The 21,836-nt window shown below is 41.1% G+C and overlaps 1 protein-coding gene and 1 long non-coding RNA gene across 2 annotated transcripts in view; one reads left to right on the forward strand and one right to left on the reverse strand.

Annotated features, from left to right (window-relative positions):
* Positions 1-21,836, forward strand: part of SGCD (sarcoglycan delta) — a 410,207-nt gene that overhangs the window by 345,086 nt on the left and 43,285 nt on the right. The window contains exon 8 of the mRNA XM_083728761.1: positions 8,159-8,231. Coding sequence (XP_083584887.1) covers positions 8,159-8,231 — 73 coding nt within the window. The remainder of the gene's footprint in view (positions 1-8,158; positions 8,232-21,836) is intronic.
* LOC310839825 overlaps positions 7,323-21,836 on the reverse strand; it is a 67,856-nt gene continuing 53,342 nt past the window's right edge. The window contains exon 3 of the long non-coding RNA XR_014561674.1: positions 7,323-7,732. This is a non-coding gene — a long non-coding RNA (uncharacterized lncRNA). The remainder of the gene's footprint in view (positions 7,733-21,836) is intronic.

Consider the following 21,836-nt stretch of genomic DNA (forward strand, 5'->3'; position numbering starts at 1 on the left):
GGTCCGTATAGTTAAAGCTATGGTTTTCCCAGTAGTGATGTATAGAAGTGAGAGCTGGACCATAAAGAAAGCTAATCGCTGAAGAATTGATGCTTTTGAATTATGGTGCTGGAGGAGACTCTTGAGAGTCCCACGGACTGCAAGAAGATCAACCCTATCCATTCTGAAGGAAATCAGCCCTGAGTGCTCACTGGAAGGACAAATCGTGAAGCTGAGGCTCCAATACTTTGGCCACCTCATGAGAAGAGAAGACTCCCTGGAAAAGACCCTGATGTTGGGGGAAATGGAGGGCACAAGGAGAAGGGGACGACAGAGGATGAGATGGTTGGACAGTGTTCTCGAAGCTACCAGCATGAGTTTGACCAAATTGCGGGAGGCAGTGGAAGACAGGAGTGCCTGGTGTGCTCTGGTCCATGGGGTCATGAAGAGTTGGACACGACTAAACAACAATTTTATTGGTGGCATTAAGGGACAATAAGAGCACTGATGAAGTGATTGAATACACACAAACCCTTGTGTTTATTTGCAGGACACATATCTGTTTCACTTATTTTAAAATGTGTTTTTTCTTCAAAATCCTCAAAATAGAAGCCAAATATAATAGAGGCAGAAGAATCTTTATTTAATGTACAGTGCCACAAGCTTTTCATTTGGATTGTAAGAGTAAAGTTATTTTAGTTGGTAGTGCTACTTTTTCCTAATGTGATCACACTTTTCTAATCAGTTAAAAGTATTTATTGTGGGTTTTTATTCTAGAATTACAGCCAAATATATGATGAGATTTGGGGAAATCTTCCAAAGTTAGGAGGAGGAGGGGAGTTTGAACATTCACTCTGAAGTCTTTGCTTCGTCTTTGGCTCCCACAGTTTCTTTTTCAATAAAAACAGAATAATGACCCTTGTGATAAACAGCTGCTTACTGAATAACTTTGACCTTAGGGCACCAAAGGCTTCACAGCCTGGAAATATTAGATTGAAGCAACCTCAAAAACAGGGTAGTGTCCTCTCTGTCCCTTTGCCCCTTCTCAAGCACTTCCACATATAGATTTGCAATACAAACAAATTGTATTAATAAACATAACCATAACCATCTTTGCCCTGACTTGCTTCAATGTTATTAACTTTCTGACAAATGAAGGACAGTCTATGTCCTAGTAGTAATTTAATGGGCACATCCAACAAGGGACATTCAGAATGTTAAAGCTTTCTCTCTGCTAATATCAGTTTTGACTCCTTTTCCTTTTAGAATTTTTTGTATACTCCCTAATTTCTCTTCTGAATCAGGTTTCACACTGTTTCACACTGTTAAATGTAGAAGAGTTAATTGAAACTTTTCATTGTCTCTAGTTACACACAACACAGGTCACTTCCAAGTGACATTTGCCTCTGACTTCACAACAGAATATATAGGGCAGATCCCAGTGCCTAAACAAACCTGTGCAGGAAGCGAGTCTGAGGAACAAAAGCAGCTAGTGGTGATGAGAGATTAAGTTCTAGGCCTAATTGCCGAAATAGAAACTGACAAATCGCTGGGTCTACTTGGCATGCACCCAAGAGTTCTCAAATAATTCAAATGTGAAATTGCTGGTCTTCTAACAAAAATATCCCTCAGATCAGTCTCCAGACCTAAGGACTGAAAAACAGACAATATAACAACTTTTTTTTTTAAAGGGATCTAAGGGATATCCAGGGACGCAGGTGGCGCTGTGGGTAAAACCTCAGCGCCTAGGGCTTGTCGATCGAAAGGTCGGCGGTTCGAATCCCTGCGGCGGGGTGCGCTCCCGTCGTTCGGTCCCAGCGCCTGCCAACCTAGCAGTTCGAAAGCACCCCTGGGTGCAAGTAGATAAATAGGGACCGCTTACTAGCGGGAAGGTAAACGGCGTTTCCGTGTGCGGCTCTGGCTCTGGCTCTGGCCAGAGCAGCGGTGTCACGCTGGCCACGTGACCCGGAAGTGTCTCCGGACAGCGCTGGCCCCCGGCCTCTTGAGTGAGATGGGCGCACCAACCCCAGAGTATGGCAAGACTGGCCCGTACGGGCAGGGGTACCTTTACCTTTACTAAGGGATATCCTGGCAATTATAGGGCAGTTAGCTTTCGTTAGTCTGTCCCAGAAAATTGGTAAATAGTATTGTTGAAGGTAAAATAGCCAAGCATATAGAAGAACATGCCTTACTGTATCAGAGCCATTATGACAGTGATGGCCAAACTTGGCCCTCCAGCTGTTTTGGGACTACAACTCCCATTACCCCTAGCTAACAGGACCAGTAGTCAGGGATGGTGGGAATTGTAGTTCCAAAACAGCTGGAGGGCCAAGTTTGGCCATCATGGCTTCTGCAAGAGCAATTCCTGCCTCACAAATCCATAATAATAGTAATTTGAGAATGTCAGCGGGCATATAGACAAAGGTGATTCAGGGGATGGAGCAACTATCCTCTGAAGACAGGTTGCAACATTTGAGACTTTTTAGTTTGTAGAAAAGGTGAGTAAGAACGGGATGTCCGTCTCTTCTCCCCGTGTGGCCATTGTGCGCACCCATCTGAGTTTCATATGCAGATATCTGCTAATTGGTGCCAAATCATCCACTGCCAGCAGCACAGTAACTGCAGCAGTTAATTCTTCCCAGCAATCTGGTTACATTTCATCATGTACAGTATGTGTTGATACTGTTTAGAGATTGCCATTTTCATTATAATTGCTCCTTATTTTACACTCTTGTGCCAGCTATTTAGTATAGTTGCACAGTAAGAACCTTAATTTGTAAGATTGTGCCTATACCGCCTTCACAGGAAAGCCATTTAATTTACCATTTGTCTATTGCTTTTTAAGCTATGAACTGTGTATTTTTCCTGCTATGTAGGTAATTAGTTCAAGCTTTCCCCCCAAGTTACTTAGCTGCCTTTAAGTACCCTGTCCCTTACTATGTGTTAATTACTAGAGGGATGCCATAATAACCTTGCAAATTGTCACCTTATCAAGAGTATGTTAATGCTTTTTAATTTCACTTTCTTCGGCACTGCTGCCCTTGACAATGAAGCTTGTTTTTAAAGAGATGCAGTCTATAGAAATTAAATATTGAATATTAATTGCTTCTTGGAAGATCCATTCAAAATTCAGCTAAGATTGAACTGAGGTTCTGTTAGTTAGTGGGGATACATAACGCAGATATATTTCTAATTTCTTTAGGATTTATATATAAAGCAGATATGAAAGGAAAGGGTAAAACCAAGGCAGCAGACATGGATTTAATGTCCAGGTCTGATATATCTGTCTATATTGTGTTAACCTTAATCCTATTTACGAAAGAAGCATCAACCAGCATCAGATTAATATTGATTTGGTGCCATAAGGATTAGCAAAGGAACATATAGTACAGTTTCTGAATTTAATGCAAGGCAGATTTATTCTATATTCCTTGAGCTTTCCTTGAAACTCTTCTGAAACATAATCTGCTTTAAGAGAGCAGGATGTTCTCCTTGGAAACTTTTTGCATGGACTATTTCTGGTTTTGTAAGCCCACACGCTAGTGTTTCACGCAAAACTAGCACCAGCAACAAATACAGCTAGCTAAAAAAAAAAAAAAAAAGCTCACCAATGCTGATGTTGTTATAAGCACTGCTGGGAAACAGTTCAGTAAACTGAAGCTCAAACAGCCTGGGATCAGAATGATTTGAGTAAACCTTATCTCTTTTTGACAATCCTTCCTTTGGGGGTGGGATATTATGGCACAAAGCATTCTGCTCAGGCCCATTGGTCTCATCCTCCATGTAGTAAGTACATTACATCATAAAACATGGTGCTGAAAATGAATCACATTCATGATTTCTGTATCCATGCATTCTTTTTGTAGTCCACCAGTTCTGCAACCTTATTATTTTTAATGAGGTGAACTGAGCTACCTCTGGGTTCCCCTTCCTTGCAAAGCCAATAAAGCTGAAGTTTGCAGACATTCTGCTTATTAACAGCTAGTTAGTGTTTTTGAAAGATTGTGTGTGTGTTGCCCTAATTTTATTGTTGTGAGTTGTCTCAAACACAGTGAGGAGGCAGGTACAAACAAGTCGTGCAGTGCCCCAAATTAGTTTACTGATTGCAACTGTCGCTTGAAAAGGGAGGGGGGTCCATTTCTGTGATGCTCAGGTCCTTTACAAGACATGCAGCTTGGGCTTCTTTCTTTGGTTATGTTTTGCAGACTGTGGGCTGTTCTGCCCAGTGAACATTTTCTGTCCCTATTTGTACAAAAACTGTTATGGGTGAGTTATAAATGTGGTGCCTCTGTCGTCCTCATCTGACCTACGACCTTTGACCTTTTGGAGAACCAATTCTGGGTGTTTTGCATTTTTTGAAAAAAATAAAAAATTCTGCTTATATTCAAAAGTGATAGTGAGTTGCAGGGTTTCACTCTGTGGCTGGCACCTCCTAATACTGGAAGTCAAGACTTCCAGGTTCCACTTAGAATACTGTGTCCAGTTCTGGGTGTCACAATTTAAGAAGGATATTGACAAGTTGGAACCTGTGCAGAGGAGAGCAACCAAGATGATCAGAGGTCTGGAAACCAAGCCTTATGAGGAACAGTTGAAGGAGCTGGGTATGTTTAGCCTGGAAAAGAGGAAACTGAGAGGAGATATGATAGCCATCTTCAAATATCTCAAGGGCTGTCACATGCCAGGTAGAGCAAGCTTGTTGTCTCCTGCTCTGGAGGCTAGGACTTGAAACAGTGGCTTCAGGTTACAAGAAAGGAAATTCTGACGAAACATCAGGAAGAACTTTCTCACAGTAAGAGCTGTTTGACAGTGGACCAGACTCCCTCAGGAGGTTGTGAACTCTCCATTGGAGATTTTTAAGCAGAGGTTCAATGGCCATCTTTTTTAGACTAGATTACCTTCCAGCTCTATGATTCTGCTGCTTCTTTGACTCGAAAAGTGTAATGGCACCTGTTGCAACCATAGAAAAACTATACACCATGGAATGCATGCTTTGGTTTAATTGCTACATAAAACAGATGACATTATTCAGTAGAAAGAGAAACTTGGCTGTGGTAACAGGCATATTCTGAACTTAAACACCTACATTTTAAAAAGTGTTCACAATGGATATATTGAAACTGACCAGGCACCAGCTTTCTTGTCAGTTCTTGTCAAAAATAAAACCCCTATCATGTGGCAATGGCTATAGGAATATATGCTACAATGCAGCTTTCAAGTGGTTACTTGTTTTCTTTTAGCATAAAGCTTTTTGCTGTCACCATCTGTGATACTGTGCAGTACTTTAATATAAAAGCTTTCCACATTGTTCCTGCAGTCACCAAATGCACATTAGAGATTTTTGACAAATTTATTTCCCCAGTTTTCACCAGTACCGGGGAGGGGGCGAAAAATAAAAGTATTGAGTGAATCATTACAGTAATTCAAAACACTTTAGATAGATCCTGTCACATGCTTTATAAATTCCTGATTGATTGTGTTGAATTAAGTTATTGGGCAGAAAGCCAGTTAATGGAACGCACATTGATGAAATCATTTTTGAGGGGCATTAAATGGAACTTAAAATAAAGCTGAAATAGCTTTATGGATTTTCCACTCAAACTGTTTATGAACATTTATTGCTGGTAAATTACATAGTGTCAAAAGAAAGATTTGCCGGGCCTGGGTTTTAATCAAACTCTTTTGCAAATAATAAAAGAAGAGAATAATTTATTGTCATGGAACGTACAGTAGGTATAAATACACATTACATAATAGATTCCCTCTGTCTTATCTAACTTGTTGTAGATATACGACGATACACCACAAAAATCAATTGTGTTGTTGAAAACAATATTCCCTATAGTTTCCAAAGAAACAGACCTTTGTTCACAGCAGAGGCAGTAGTGTTTGCAATGGCAAAAGTGATAAAAGCTGTTGATTTACCAGCAGATTTGACAAGGTTTGCTTTCCGCCCAGTATAGACGGATCAGGTATAATGAAATGGTTTCTTTCTTTTGTTCCTGATAGCCAGACAGAAGCAACAGCAGTCAAGCACGTGAGCTAGCTCAAAGTTTCCCTATGCCACAGAAACAGGCACCTTACTCTGATGCCTTACCAGATATTACCATTTCTGTGTCAGCATTTTGCCTAGGCGACTTACCTGGGCAGTGCTGGGCATATTTTGTGGGCATCATTTCCTTCATTGCATTGGAGTAGTCTCTCATCCAGCAAAATGCAGTAGTGAGTGGAGGCAGGATAAAAAAAATTGTATGTTTCAGGCTGCAGGCCACTGCAGCAGCACACTGTGACTATAAGCAGCCTAATTGAAGAAATAGGAGTCAACAGCAGTTCCAATAGAAAGACTCAGCCATGCCCTGTGGCCAATTTCCATAGCTGTTAAAGTGATTGTTGAAGCCATCATTTTTGCATATTCAAAGTTAGTTGAAGTGCAGAACGGTTAGTATGTAGCTACAGTGGTACCTCAGGTTACATACGCTTCAGGTTACATATGCTTTAGGTTACAGACTCCACTAACGCAGAAATAGTGCTTCAGGTTAAGAACTTTGCTTCAGGATGAGAACAGAAATCATGCTCCAGCAGCGCGACGGCAGCAGGAGGCCCCATTAGCTAAAGTGATGCTTCAGGTTAAGAACAGTTTCAGGTTAAGAATGGACCTCCGGAACGAATTAAGTACTTAACCCGAGGTACCACTGTACATCTGAAATGTCCCAGGCAGTTTAAATGTAGCACAGTTTCCCAGTTCCAGTTTCCTCATTCTCTTGGAGAGGGAAAGCTCCAAAAGACCAGTCACATCAAATCCATTAACTCACTGTTGTTGTGCATCACATGAAAATGCTTAATTTTTCCCACATGACCAGTTCTCAGCTGATTCAATCATATGAGTTGCCTTGATCATCGTGTGTATCAGAACAAAATCTTCTCAGTGGTAGTCCTCAAACTTTGGGACTCCCTGCTACCTGACGGCTGCCTAGCTTCAGCATGGAGGATTTTCAGAAAATATACACAGGCACATATATTTTTCCCTCCAGGCATTTGGGAATATGCTAGTAATGATGTATGGAAGTGAGAGCTGGACCATAAAGGAGGCTGATCACAGAAGAATCAATGCTTTTGAATTATGGTGCTGGAGGAGATTCTTGAGAGTCCCATGGACTGCAAGAAGATCAAACCAATCCATTCTTAAGGAAATCAGCCCTGAGTGCTCACTGGAAGGACAGATCCTGAAGCTGAGACTCCAGTACTTTGGCCACCTCATGAGAAGAGAAAACTCCCTGTAAAAGACCCTGATGTTGGGAAAGATTGAGGGCACAAGGAGAAGGGGACAGCAGAGGACGAGATGGTTGGACAGTGTTCTTGAAGCTACTAAAATGAGTTTGACCAAACGTGGGAGGCAGTGGAAGACAGGAGTGCCTGGCGTGCTCTGGTCCATGGGGTCACGAAGAGTCGGACACGACTAAACAACAACAATGGTTGTTGATTGGTTTGGCCGTATTTGTTGATCGGTTGCTTAACTGTTAACTGCCTTGTATGCTGTAATTTACCTTTTTACTGATATATAACTTGCCCTTGGACTTTTTGTGAAAGGCAGATAATAAATGCAAGCAAGTAATAAATATATATATAAATGCATTCATACCTATGTGCTGGATCAACTGCAGCAAACAAAGGGAGGAGGCAATACAGCATGCGTTCAGCCATTTTGGGCAGCAATGATGCACCTCCAGAGTAATTCACCACCCTTTTGAAAACTTTTCTAAAAAGAATTGAGAAATAACACCACACACATTGACTGCATTTGGAAAGACAGCTCATTCAAAGGGTTTGTATTCATATAGTACCTCATTTAAGACCTGCTTTAAATATCTGTTAAAAAAATGCTTTACATTTATGCATTTGTGCAATCCAATCCTAAGAGTCTTTAATAAGCACGTCTGTCTTACTGTGGTGAATGTTACTTTCTCCCAAGTAAACATGTATAGGATTAGAGCCCTTAATGCGCTAAATTATTGTTTCTATAGGTTGAACAAATATATCGCAGGCAGAGAGTCTCAGTATCCTCACTCTGGGTAGTTATAAGGATATAGGATGTATGTTATGGGCTAGAGATAGATTAACTGTAAAATGTGCCACATATGACAGTTTATAACATATACACTTGTGTTCTGTTTTGTTATTTCAGGAGCAGAAGGCGTAGTGTTCCCTAAATCCATAGAAACTCCCAATGTCAGGGCAGACCCCTTCAAGGAACTAAGGTAAACTTTGGCATTTAGTTTCAATGTAACTCAAAGGCACCTTGCTTGAATTTTCTATTCTGACTGGTGGCATTTCAGCCCCTGAACAAAGAAAGGAACACCCACACATACCTTGTAGCATAGATGCTGCTGAATGGCAAGAAGGCAGGTGTGCTTAAAGTAGAACTCTGACTGAATGAAAAAAAAACGGGGAATGCATGTCACTGGAGCTTCATTCTTTGTTCTTGCCCGACCTCAGAAAAACTGAGACCTCTTTTTGGCTGTGCTTACTGAAGGTGCTGAGAGCCCATTGTCAGTTACATAGTGACAGCAGGCAGAAGAATGATACCGTGGTCACATCATCTTCTGTACAGATCTGTAACCTGGGGAAAGTGTCTTTTTCATTGCTTAGTTGCCAATTCCCTGGTTCATACATCGTTGCTGGCAGCAGACCTTCTGTTCTGGAGCAGTACGTGCACACAGTTGCCAAGCCATTTCAACATGTGAACCACTTGGGCAATTCCTTCTCCCTTTTTCAAAGAAAGGAAATCCAATAACACAAGAAGCTGTCTTCTGCAGAGTCATTGATCCATCTTAGCTCAGTATTGTCTACACTGACTAGCAGTGGGTCTCCAAGGTTTCAAGCAGGGGTTTCTCCCAGCCCAACCAAGAGGTGCAGGGGATGTTGCATGCCTTCTGCATGCAACATAAATGTTCTACTAATATACTACAGCCCTTCCCCAATCCCATAAGGAATAGGTCCTCTGTGTCACCATTGAGCCCCTGGGTCACATTGTCTTTCAGGTATTGATGGGTGAGGGTGATTCATCCAACATGTTAAGAGTGACAATGGTGTTATGCAAGAACTGAGCTAATTTCTCCTTTTGCATAGTCTTTTCGCATCTTGGTAGCTTCAGTGTCCTAGGCACTTCTAGAGTTCTGTTAAAATTGTTTGAGCCTCAGATGTCACGTGTTGCCTTACGCATGGGCTCTAGATCCATTTCTTCTACTTCTTCATCTCTACCTGCACTACAGTCTTGTGTGTCATCTACAATGATAAGTTCCAGGTGATTGCACAGCCATCATTCTCTGCATACATTCTATATATTTTTTTCTGACAAATGGCTTTGGATCACTGGCTACTTTACATGTGTGGGATCACTTTTTCTGAAGACAGACATTGTACTGTTACTAGAATGACATTGCCTCTTGCCTGTCATCTTTGTGTCTTGTCTTCTCCTTGCATGTCTTTGTTTTGTGGTGGCTTGGAGAGTTAGAGTAAAGGTGAGGTGATGTTTCTAATAAACCTTTTTGGATGTTAAGACACATAGGTGTCACATTTGTCATCTTACATTGCCTATCAGCTTGTTTGGCATGAAATGTTGTTATATCGATTGTCCTTGCTTCATTTATGTATTCCTTACTGCCACAAAAAATGTAGTGATGAAAATGTTTCTTGACTATTGAAGGATAAAGGAATTGCAAAAACTTGGGCTAGCATTCTGCACTTCAGCAGAAAGCATAGTTTTTCAATGCAGATGCTAATGCAAAATGTCTGCAATCAAGTTCTTAAATAATATACATTCCAAAGAAACTCAAGCACTGAGTGCAGAAACAGACCAAAACTATAATGGAGATACCTCACAAATATGCCAAGTTTTACCCACCTCGCCATTTCTGTCCTTCACCTCTGTTCCTGCAATATTTGTGGTTGAGACATTTCCCCCAAAAATGTTTTGTTTTCATGCCACAGTGGTAATGGATCATATTTTTAAAGTGCTTTAAATGCATTTGGCCTTCATCCTGATTTCATGTGGGTGGCAAGAACGAAGAAATGGGGGCATGACAGAAAGAAAGCTTTGGGCTTGGATCTTCTGTGGCAACAACCATATTTTATGTTTGTTATCCTTTCAGACTGTAGTATATACAGTAGCTTAGTATACATAGTAGCTGGCAGGAGAATGTTTGAAGCAGTAAAAGAGAGAAAAATAATGCCATGAATGAGCTACAGAAAATTATCCTTTATGACTATGATGCTTTAAAGAAATATATAACCACTACCGAAGAAAACAAAACTCTTGCAAATTCTCTGCATGATATCCACAAATGAGTATTAATAGCAACTAATTTGTACTGGCAGTGATCACAGTGTTTCCAGAAGAGCTTCTCAGTACATCTACAGCTACAATTCTCATTAACATTTATATAGGACATCAACGGCATGCTGCTGTAAGGGGGAAAGTAAAATATGTGGGATAGGGAGAGGAGAAGATAGTTGTAAGTGATTTTAAAGGGACAGGAGAATCATTGAGTCATAGAATATGAACTATGATTGAGAGGATCAGTGCTGTAACTCAGGGGGCAGCAGAGGAGCCTGTTAAAGGCAACTGACATAGCAGCCCTATGCATGTTTACTCATAAGTAAATCCCACTGAATTCAGTGGGCTTACTTTCACATCAGTGTGTGTAGGATTGCAGCCTAACTAAGGTACTTGCAGTGAATACAGTGCGACTTACTTCTGAATAAATATGCATAGGATTGTTCTGTGGGTGGATGAATGGATGCTTGCCCAACTCTTTGGGGATTTAATGTGTAGCACCTTGTTAAAAGTTGGAATGCAAAAATCAAAATGAAATCTAGGTTAATAAATATGCAAAGGTCACATATTCAGACAGTCATAACCATGCCATCTGCATGGAACCACTCATGACTGTCCATGAAATAGTGGCCCAGTGTTTCTACATGGCTGTTGTAATTGCCTCTTTTGCAACAATTAGTTGTTGGCACTGTATATATATCTAGAATTTCCATGCAAGTACAGTACATGTTATTAAGACTGACCTCTAAAAATGTTTAATTCAGCAAGTAAGGAATAAATTTTCTGGGAGTGATTATGAAATAAATAATGCAACTGGAATAATTTATGTTATGCCTCGTATACAATTCTTGCTGACAGTCATAGCAAAACAATGCAACAGGGAGAAGCTATAGAAGAAATATAGGATGTAGGCATTAGAAAATTAGAAGAGGCGAGAGCAAAGAAACACACATAATTAAAACGAAAGAGAAACGATTCAAAGAGAAGAGAAACAAAATATTCAAGGGAAATGATGTACTACTCTGGAGCATGTTCTTTCCCTCTGGGCACTGTTAAAGGTGGCTGGGAATTGTAACTCTGTGTGGCGTAAATTGCAGTGCCCAGAATTCTTTAAATAGGTTTTGAATGGGCATTAAAGGCATGGTGTGTACACAGCAGTACAGCTTACAATACTGCATACCCTCCAACATTCCTCCGATGAAAATAGGTACATTTCTCACTCCCACCCAGATGACCCTCCTCAGCCTCCCCACCCACCCCTTAATCCCATTTTGTTTTGTTCTTTGGTAGATTTACAAAAAGAAAAACACACACCAATAAATAAATTTTAGAAAGGGACAAGATTAGATGCGGATGCACAAAGCATTTTTATATATATATATAAAATCAATACACCTTGTGCTCTGTTTCAGTCACCCTTTCTTCTCGCTCAGGGAAGCCCTGGCCTCTGTCTGCCCCTCAGAGCCAGCATGTCATGTGGGGCTGGGCCTCAGCGGCTGCAGCCTCTCTTCCTCCTTGCCTGCTGTCCAGCAGCCTCTATGAGCTGACCAGAGGAGGAAGCTGGCAGTAGCAGCCATGGAGAGGCAACGGGATGCTCCCTTTCAGCTTCAGCCATCGCCATCCCTCTCCCTCTCCCTGGCAGCCATGGCTTCAATGGGGAAAATAGGGACAGTATGGGATCAAATCAAAAGCCAGGACAGCTTTCGTAATTCCGGGACTGTTTCTGGAAAATTGGGACACTTGGAGGGTATGAATATTGTGATAAGCCTATGTTAGGCCGTGCCCTCATCCAGCTTTTTACAGTGATGCCTCGCTAGACGAAAAGAATCCGTTCCGCGATTCTCTTCGTCTAGCGGTTTTTTCGTCTTGCGAAGCAAGCCCATTGACAGCTTAGCGGATTAGCGCTACAGCGGTCTAGCGGCTTCCAGCGATCAGCTGTTAAGCGGTTTATCAGCGGAACAGCTGATAAGCGGCTTAGCGGCTTAAGAAAAGGGCGGAAAAAGCGGAAAAAAACCCACGGGGGGATGCAAGATTTTTTTCGTCTTGCGAAGCAACCCCATAGGGAAATTCGTTTTACGAAGCGCCTCCAAAACGGAAAACCCTTTCGTCTAGCGGGTTTTTCGTCTTGCGAGGCGTTCGTCTTGCCGGGCACCACTGTATGTCTCAGTGGGCTGGCTTGTTCAACTGGAAAGTGGTATACACCTATAGCTAGCTGATTTTTAGACTCGGAATCAACCAAATGAGTAAGCCAGGCATAGGCAAACTTGGCCCGCCAGATGACTACAATTCCCATCACCCTGACCACTGGTCCTGTTAGCTAGGGATGATGGGAGTTGTAGTCCCAAAACAGCTTGAGGGCTGAATTTACCTATGCCTGGAGTAAGCGATAACTTAAAGAGACACATTGAGCAGCCATGTGTACTTTGGCTTTTGTTTTCGTATAGTGAAATGTTTTTCTGAAGCAGCCTATTCAGAAAAAAATCATGTGATCATATGACAGGATAATTGTTTTTCCCCTGTGTCAGAAGACTGCACATAATTGAGATAAGGACTTGAAGAAGAAATAAATCATGGCAACCAGTTTTCTTTATTCTCCCCCCCACCAACATTCTCTCCTCAGTTATTCTTCACTTGTATGCAAGATTTGATGAAGAAAAAGTTGGTCCCCTAGTGTTAAGAAAAAGCAAGCAAATGCAAGTATACATAATTAAAAGTACCAAGTGGCAGGTAAAATGTGCTTACACTTTGGTTTTAGCTGAGAAGAATTCTCCTGTACCATGTAGAACACTGAGCTAGCTAAATAGTTGTAGTGAGACCTGCTGTCCCAGGCAGCAATTTAAAGGCCATGTTCAGGTGAAATGGGAAGGCTTGTTTTGCAAAATAATAGATCTGAATGAAGTAATGCTTCTTTTCATGCTGTGCTATAAAGTGTTTTGAAAAGAAAATTAAGGAAAGAGGGGGAAATAGAACTACAAATAACTGCTCACTATTAAACCCATTGAATACATAATGATTAACTTGACAAAAATAGATACTCTGTATTTAAAAAGTCCCCTTCATGGATCATCTTAAACAGCATCTTAAAAAGCAGAGACATCACCTTGCTAACAAAGGTCCGTATAGTAAAAGCTATGGTTTTCCCAGTAGTGATGTATGGAAGTGAGAGCTGGACCATAAAGAAGGCTGATCACCGAAGAATTCATGCTTTTGAATTATGGTGCTGGAGGAGACACTTGAGAGTCCCATGGACTGCAAGAAGATCAAACCGATCCATTCTTAAGGAAATCAGCCCTGAGTGCTCACTGGAAGGACAGATCGTGAAGCTGAGGCTCCAATACTTTGGCCACCTCATGAGAAGAGAAGACTCCCTGGAAAAGACCCTGATGTTGGGAAAGATGGAGGGCACAAGGAAAAGGGGACAACAGAGGATGAGATGGTTGGACAGTGTTTTCGAAGCTACCACCATGAGTTTGACCAAACTGCGGGAGGCAGTGGAAGACAGGAGTGCCTGGCGTGCTCTGGTCTATGGGGTCACGAAGAGTCGGACACGGCTAAACGACTAAACAACAACATTTAAAAAGAGAGTAGTGCTGATATAAGAAAAAATGGTTAGAAAATAGGAATAATTTTATTAATACCTGCTCACAAATAATTCTAGTAAGTTTGGTTAGTTACTAGGATTCTAAATTAAAGACACTGAGCTGGACTCTTAACACCAGTTACTGAGTTTAATTTTCACTAGATTATACCATCTGAAGGTATTCAGATAACAATGCTGCTATTGAAATCAAATATCAAATAAAGATATGAATCAGAGAAATGTGATAGTTAATATGCTATCATTTAAATAAGTATTGCATTAATCTTAAAAGCACTTCTGTAGGACCTGAAGGTTCTTACTGGGACCACCAAAAATGTTGGCTCCCAAAGAGAAACTCACACCCTCATTGCTCCTTCCCAATCCATAAACCTTTAGTTTAAGGTTTGGTTTAGCATGTTGTTTTAATAGTAGTTAAGATCTCTCCTCCTCAATCCCAGTCTGTAGCTATGAACATATCTTGACTTCAGATCATGGTTATGGTGGAGAGAACTCAATGTCAGTCCCAGGTTCAGACAACACACTACGCCAAACCTTCACATAGCTGCCACGCTGCAATGAACTAAAAGGACCACGGAGGAGCAAAGCAGTTGTGATCTCCTCCCTAGCAGCCAACACATCTCCCTAAGCCATGGTGTAGATTAGGCAAACACTTCATACAGTCTTCACAGAACATCAAATGTACTTAGGGACTGTTTGTGTGAAAGTGCTGCCAGACCCAAAAAATACCTAATTCAATTGGAAAGAGAACATGTCATGAAAAGGTTCAGACTCAAAGCCTTCTAAACTAATTTTGAAGTATGGGGAGTTTTGCAGGGGGAGAAGTAGTAGAGAGACAAGCAATATTTGTATGTGTTCTGAGGTGGTGGAGTCCCAGCAGACCCACACATTTGTGACTCACAGAAGCCAGTGTGGTCCAACTAGTCCTTGGGAGACTCAGTTCAAATGTCAGGTCAACCATAGTGGGTGATTTGGGAAGGACATAGTCACCAGATATCTAGTAGACTCATGTCACCACCAGCAAGAGGCGCTGTGTGGAATATCCTGGTGCTAGCAAAATTCCTCATCAGTAGAGTAAACAATAACCACCCAGTTGCAACAATAACTGAGTTGTGTCACTGTTGACCTCTCCCCTCCCCCCAAATGAGAAAGATAGGGGGGAAGGGAATCTGGCATCCAAAGAAAAATAAGCATCACATAAATAATCTAACAACATCATGAATACAGATGTCACAGGCGAAGGTCAGAGATGATATGCAGCATCTCTAGCAGGTGAAATGCTTGTTATTAGACATATGAGACTCCTTTCTTACACTAGCTCTGTATCACTATGGATTTAGTATTGCTGTGAGATCAGATTCTGTAGTCATTTCTTCTCCAGTGTCAGTTTTATGGCTGCAGAAGCCTGAAGTTTCCCAATTGCCCATCAACCTGGAATTCTTCACTTAAGCTGTTTTACAATCATTTTTGCTTCTCTGTTCTTCATGTTGCAAAAAAAAAAAAAATCTCAGAATCTGCTTTAAGATGCATTTACTTTATTCCCATACTTTTTGCAGTGTGCCAACTTTCACTATTTATTAGAGTTGATTTTGGGAAGAGAGGAAGAGAAACTCCTGATTCACAAGTGGAATTCCTCTCACGCAGCATTGGATAAAACTGTAATGTTTTTGTGACCCTGTTTGTATGTAATCTTACATGGTGCATGGTAATTACCACTCCCTTTGGCCATACCGGCTGAAGCAGACACACTGCTAACCAGTGCTGGGGGTTTGTTTCTCACAAACCACAAGCAATAAACCAGAAACAAAGCCTCACTTTTGGAAAGAAAGAAACCACAAGCACTGGTTCGCATGGGGTACATATGGGGAGGAGTGCAGCCAACACAATGGGGTTTTTTTTATTCCCTTTTTCCTGAAATGCAAGGCAAGGAGGAAGGTATGTGAGATTTGAGCAGTGTGTACTAGAATGCAAGTGATTATCAGAGAGCCAGATTTTATACTATAGCTTACTGTCATGCATGAGCCAAGCCTATGTGTGTAAAAATTCTATTATTATCTATTATTATCAGCATTAAAGAGGCCAGTGCCCTGATTTATACTCACTGAGGCATGGAGTAGAAGCAGGGTTAAAACCTCGTTCCTTTGGCTTCAGTGAGACTTGAAAATATAGCACAACACATTTGAAATTAAAAACAGAAGCAAAAGAATCCACAGTGAACCACAATCATATGCAGGACAGCACTTAAAGATAATGTATTTCATATGCCAAGCTTTTGAAATATGCAGATATTTATGGTGCTGAAATTATGACAGTTGAGACCTTCAGGCTGCAGCACCTATAGGATGAATTTTATCTACCTACATGTTTACCAGTATGAAGAATTGAAAATTATTCCCCAGATTTGAAAACAAATCCCAATATTTTGAGACATGTAACTGGCAAAGGTAGTTACAGATAGGTAGCCGTGTTGTGCAAAGGTAGGTTAATGCTGAGCAAGCGTTGGAAGCATTCAGCTACTATAGGAAAATGTGATAATGTGGAAGGCAGTTGTTGTCACAATTATCTCTTCTAGGTTACCTCTAGGGGATTTTCGTATTATACCCACATTAATAATATAAACTATTACTATTATTTATTAAGCTTCTCACTCACTATAAGCTGCACTGCTTATGCAGTCTTAAACACACACACACACACACACACACATAAGAAGAAAAACTAAAGGGAGAAGAAATTTTCCCACTTTAAATATAGGGAGCAGAAGGAGAAAAATGCAACTTTCTGCAGCAGTTGGGTTGCCTCAGAAGGCAAGGAACAACTTAATAACATAGTCCTTCCCTTCCAGTGACCGCTGTCTTTCTGGGTGATGTGGGAAAGAATTTGCTTCAGCCCTGCTAATTTTGCAGATCCTGCTGCTCATTCAGCTGACAGGGACCCTGAACTTTTGTCCCTGAGTCCTCCCTCTCCTTTCTGCCATGTACAGGAAACATGCTGAAAAGTTCCTCTGCCATGGGACACAAAGCTAAATTTGGGCCTACGTTTTCACACAGGACAAGGAGGAGGGAGCCATTCAACCTCCTAGCAACATCCTACCTTCCTTGTGAAAACAATTACAAAGTAAAGAGACAGGAGGTGTCTGAAGCTGCAATCTCAGTTAATTTGATATTCCTTTGCAGCCGGAACTAGCATCTGGTCATGAAATAAATGCACTACCTGCCTCTACAGCACAACTGTGACAGCTTTATGCTTATCCGACGACTCTATATCTTTTCTATTCTTCTAGCAAAGTGAGATAGGAACCAAGAAGTTGGGAGAGGCAAAATATCTTCCAACACTCTCTGAGTTCGCTTCTATAAAAACTATTTTAAATAGTGCCAAAAAAGTTCCTTTTGTTCCACAGCAGCAGTTTAGCTTCTGATATGCCTGTTCTTTTATCCCACATTAAGAACGTGTTTCAATTGTTTCTTCCCACTGATAGAAGCAGTTTCATTTCTTCCCATATTTCACCAGCTGCCAGAATTCATAGTGGAATTATAGAGCTGCCTTATTTCGAAGAGCAAAAAATAGGACACATTTTGCTGACCTGCTTTTAACTGTGGATCGCTATGACGACTCTACCCATGAAAAAGAGGATGTGTCCTGGAAAAAGAGGACATATGGCAACCATAACTATGACCAGACAGTGCATGGGATCCTGACATTTTAACCTTTTTGCATCACTGCTAGCATCAGTAGTTATCACTATTCACATCTGCTGCAGTTTTTTTCTGTCTTTGCATCTTCACACAAAAACATACACATACAATGGTACAGAAGATTTTTATTTTTTTAAGCTATTCCATCTGTATTCCACTAACCTTGTACATAAAATGGGACCTTAAGGATATTAATAATAGCCATTTCATACTTTATGGCAGACTCGTGCTAGTGAAACGGCTTAATAGTGCTCACCCTTCCCTCAAGCACACATGACATTGTGCAGATGAATTTTTGCAGTGATGGTGGAATTATTTAGTTACTCATCATATAATCAAGTACGTATGTTGTCTGTGCTGTGATCAAGAGGAAGTTGTGATACTTACACTGGAGAGGTGTTATTATGTCTAAGCACTGCTCATTAAAGTGGTCAGATATTTGGGGGGGCAGGAAAAAAGAATATTTTTAAATGCCCTTCAGCCTCTACAGCTATGTTTCTATGTTTAGTGTATATATATATATATATATATATATATATATATATATGCAGGTTTTGGTGTCCTCGGGTGTCTTCCCGTGTAAAAGTTGGGGTGTCTAGGCGACGTTTCGACGAGGTCTCACTCGTCATCTTCAGGCTGGTGCTTTCGGCTTCTTGTTACTGGAACAGAGCGGGATCTCAATGTTTGAGTTCCTATAAATACTGTAGAGGGGGTGTGGTGTCTAGCCTCCAATGTTCTGGGCAGAGAGGAAGTTCCCAGGCTAGAAGAAAAGGCACACTAGCCTGGGAACTTCCTCTCTGCCCAGAACATTGGAGGCTAGACACCACACCCCCTCTACAGTATTTATAGGAACTCAAACATTGAGATCCCGCTCTGTTCCAGTAACAAGAAGCCGAAAGCACCAGCCTGAAGATGACGAGTGAGACCTCGTCGAAACGTCGCCTAGACACCCCAACTTTTACACGGGAAGACACCCGAGGACACCAAAACCTGCATTCCTGTACCCGTGAAAATCTACGAAAGCATATATATATATATATATACACACACACACACACACACACACATATGCGCTAAATGATTAAGGTTGGCCATAGCAAATAATGCTGAACAACATTGGCCTGATAAAACATTGGAGTGATACTCTAAACCAAACTATGACTTACTGGGACTTTGCAAAGGGGAAGGCTCCCAGAGAGGAGTTTGCATGTGCTTGAACACACACACACACACACACACACACACACACACGTGTTTTTTTACTCTGGTGCTGCACTAGGCCATATGGATAGTGTGTGTGTGTGTGCGCGCGCGCGTGTGTGTGTATATATATATATATATATATATATATATATATATATATATATAAAATTGACCATCACCATTATCATTATATTTATCGCCTGCCTCTTCCCCAGAACTGGGACACAAGATGACTCACAAAAATTGAAACAACAAGGATAAAACACAGAAAGCTAAATGCATATAAAAGGTAATAATTAAAAAGCAATTAAACTATAATAGAATTAAATCTATATAAAAACAAATCTATAAAATTTAGTAAACAAGTCCAGTATATATAAAAAAGCACCAAAGTAAAAACCCTTTCCTTAAAAACAGTTCTAAAATCTTGCCAGAATAAAACTGTTTTCACCTGCTGGCGGAAGGACAAGGAGGAGGGAGCCAGTCTAGCCTCTCTTGGAAGAGAGTTCCAGAATCTGGAAGCATCCACTGAGAAGGCCCTCTACCACATCCAAACCTGTAAGGGCAAAGGCACAGAGGGAAGAGCCTCCCTCGAAGACCATAGAACCCAGGCTGGTTCATATGGGAGAAGATGGGTCGTTCCGATAGCCTATACGGCTTAGGCTATATGGCTTAGGACATATAGGGCTTTATGAGTTATAACCGTAACTGTCCTCTCTTAGCAAGGTGGCTGCAGGTTACTTTCTGGAAGCCCACATGTTTGCATGGTTCTGGTAAGCTATGGTTTCACTTGAGATTCTTAAAGGGTTTTAGGATGGTTTCTGCAAGATTCTTACAGGTTTCTCTTGGAGTATTTTAGGGTGGTATATGTAAGATTGCTTCTTAAAGGGTCATTCAGATATGATTTAGGAATAAAAGAATTGGGCAATTGCTATGCAAAGGTGTTTTTAGGGAAAACAAGTTAGCAGAATCCACCAGGAACGTCACTGAAATCACAGCAAATTGAGCAAACACCTTCATTATTATTATTTTTACTTATTTCAGTGTGAGCTATATATGTAACTCCCCACTCCTATCCTACTTACCAGGAACACACTTCTTCAAACTTACTTTGAACTAGGGCTAACCCAGGTAGACCCTAGCAACCTAATGTTTTGCGAGGGTTGAGCCCTGGAATGTGAAGTTAATAACGAAGCTGAAACTGACTTTGAAGTACATCCACAAAAAATACTACTGCATCTTCTGTGTTGAAAATCAGTTATTCGACATCTGTCCAGAAAGAAGAATAGCAAACCAATGCTATTTCTTTAGGGACAACTTACATGACATTGCTCCTTCCTCTTTTGCAGTGAAATATTTCTGGAGAAGCATTCGTGTGAGGCTAGCTGAAAAGCAATGTGCTATAAATCAGTACTGGTACCACAATGCAATATGGCATTTTTAATAAACTATGAGATTCCCCATCACAAGTGTTATCATAACCACAGTTATGTGTGAAATACAGAAGCCTGCACAGAGACGGCTGCACTTGGAATAAAACTGCAAGGGGAATTATGGCCATTGCCTAGTCCGGTGGGCACGATTGCAGCCCATGTTCATGTTATTTATTTGTTTTGTCAGCTGTACATGATTTGGAGTCATGGGCCGGATTGTTATGAAACTGGACTTTAGATAACCCCCTTAGGGAATATGACAAGACCATTTCTTCCCTTTCACTTTATTCCTGGCTACCAAGGTGAATGCCCATTTCAGTAGATGAAATCTGATGTTTGGGCTCCTTTCAAGATTTGGTTTGATGTGTTAAGCTTTCTCCTCACTAACCACAAATTGTAGACAAGGACAAACCTCAGCTTAGCTTAGTGTGTCACAGCAGTAAAAAAAAAAGACAATGTGGAGTAAAGCTGGCTTGACAAACCATAGTTTGGTTTATACAGCATACAAATCATGTGATTCTTTAATATGAACTAGTTAAAAAGTTTAATTCAGCCGTTGTTGTTTAGTCATTTAGTCGTGTCCGACTCTTCGTGACCCCATGGACCAGAGCACGCCAGGCACTCCTGTCTTCCACTGCCTCCCACAATTTGGTCAAACTCATGTTGGTAGCTTCGAGAACACTGTCCAGCCATCTCGTCCTCTGTCACCCCCTTCTCCTTGTGCCCTCAATCTTTCACAACATCAGGGTCTTTTCCAGGGAGTCTTCTCTTCTCATGAAGTGGCCTCAGCTTCAGGATCTGTCCTTCCAGTGAGCACTCAGGGCTGATTTCCTTAAGAATGGACATGTTTGATTTTCTTGCAGTCCATGGGACTCTCAAGAGTCTCCTCCAGCACCACAATTCAAAAGCGTCAATTCTTCGGCGATTAGCCTTCTTTATGGTCCAGCTCTCACTTCCATACATCACTATTGGGAAAACCATAGCTTTAACTATATGGACCTTTGTCGGCAAGGTGATGCCTCAGCTTTTTATATCTATGAAAATGTGGTTATTTTTGGTCAGTTGTGCTAGCCTACATCTATATATTCTGTCTAGATTTTTATAACTAGTTTTCAGTAGCTGGGAAATTTTCAAACACTGAAAGAGTTTGACAAAATACTTTGAAAGGTACCAGTAAGAACAATTTCATGACAAATATTATGCAAGTGTGACCCAAATGATCATGAAGGATTCTGATTCTGATTGGGCAGTATGAATTTAGATAAAATCAGATGAGCACTTCTCCTTGATATCACTTCTCTGGGCTTTCTGGTGGTGGTAAAGCTGCTTTTGAAACCTGTTGCTCCATTCCTTCTTCAGTTCATGCTGGTTTTCTTGGCCAAGGAGGGCACCATAAATAAAGGATATATCCATTAATGGGGACAGGCTGAGATGTTAAGTATTTTTATTTATTTACTTACTTGATTTGGGGGGGCCAGCTGCCCCTCGGCCACCGCCCCCCCCCCGGCTACACCCATGCTGGCATCATTAAATTCCCATTAGAGGTTGAAGGAGGTAGAGGAGGGGAGCACTGAAAGAAAAGGCAGGTTGCACAGCAG

Source organism: Podarcis gaigeae, assembly GCF_964106915.1.
Source record: "Podarcis gaigeae genome assembly, chromosome: 2".
NCBI lineage: Eukaryota > Metazoa > Chordata > Lepidosauria > Squamata > Lacertidae > Podarcis > Podarcis gaigeae.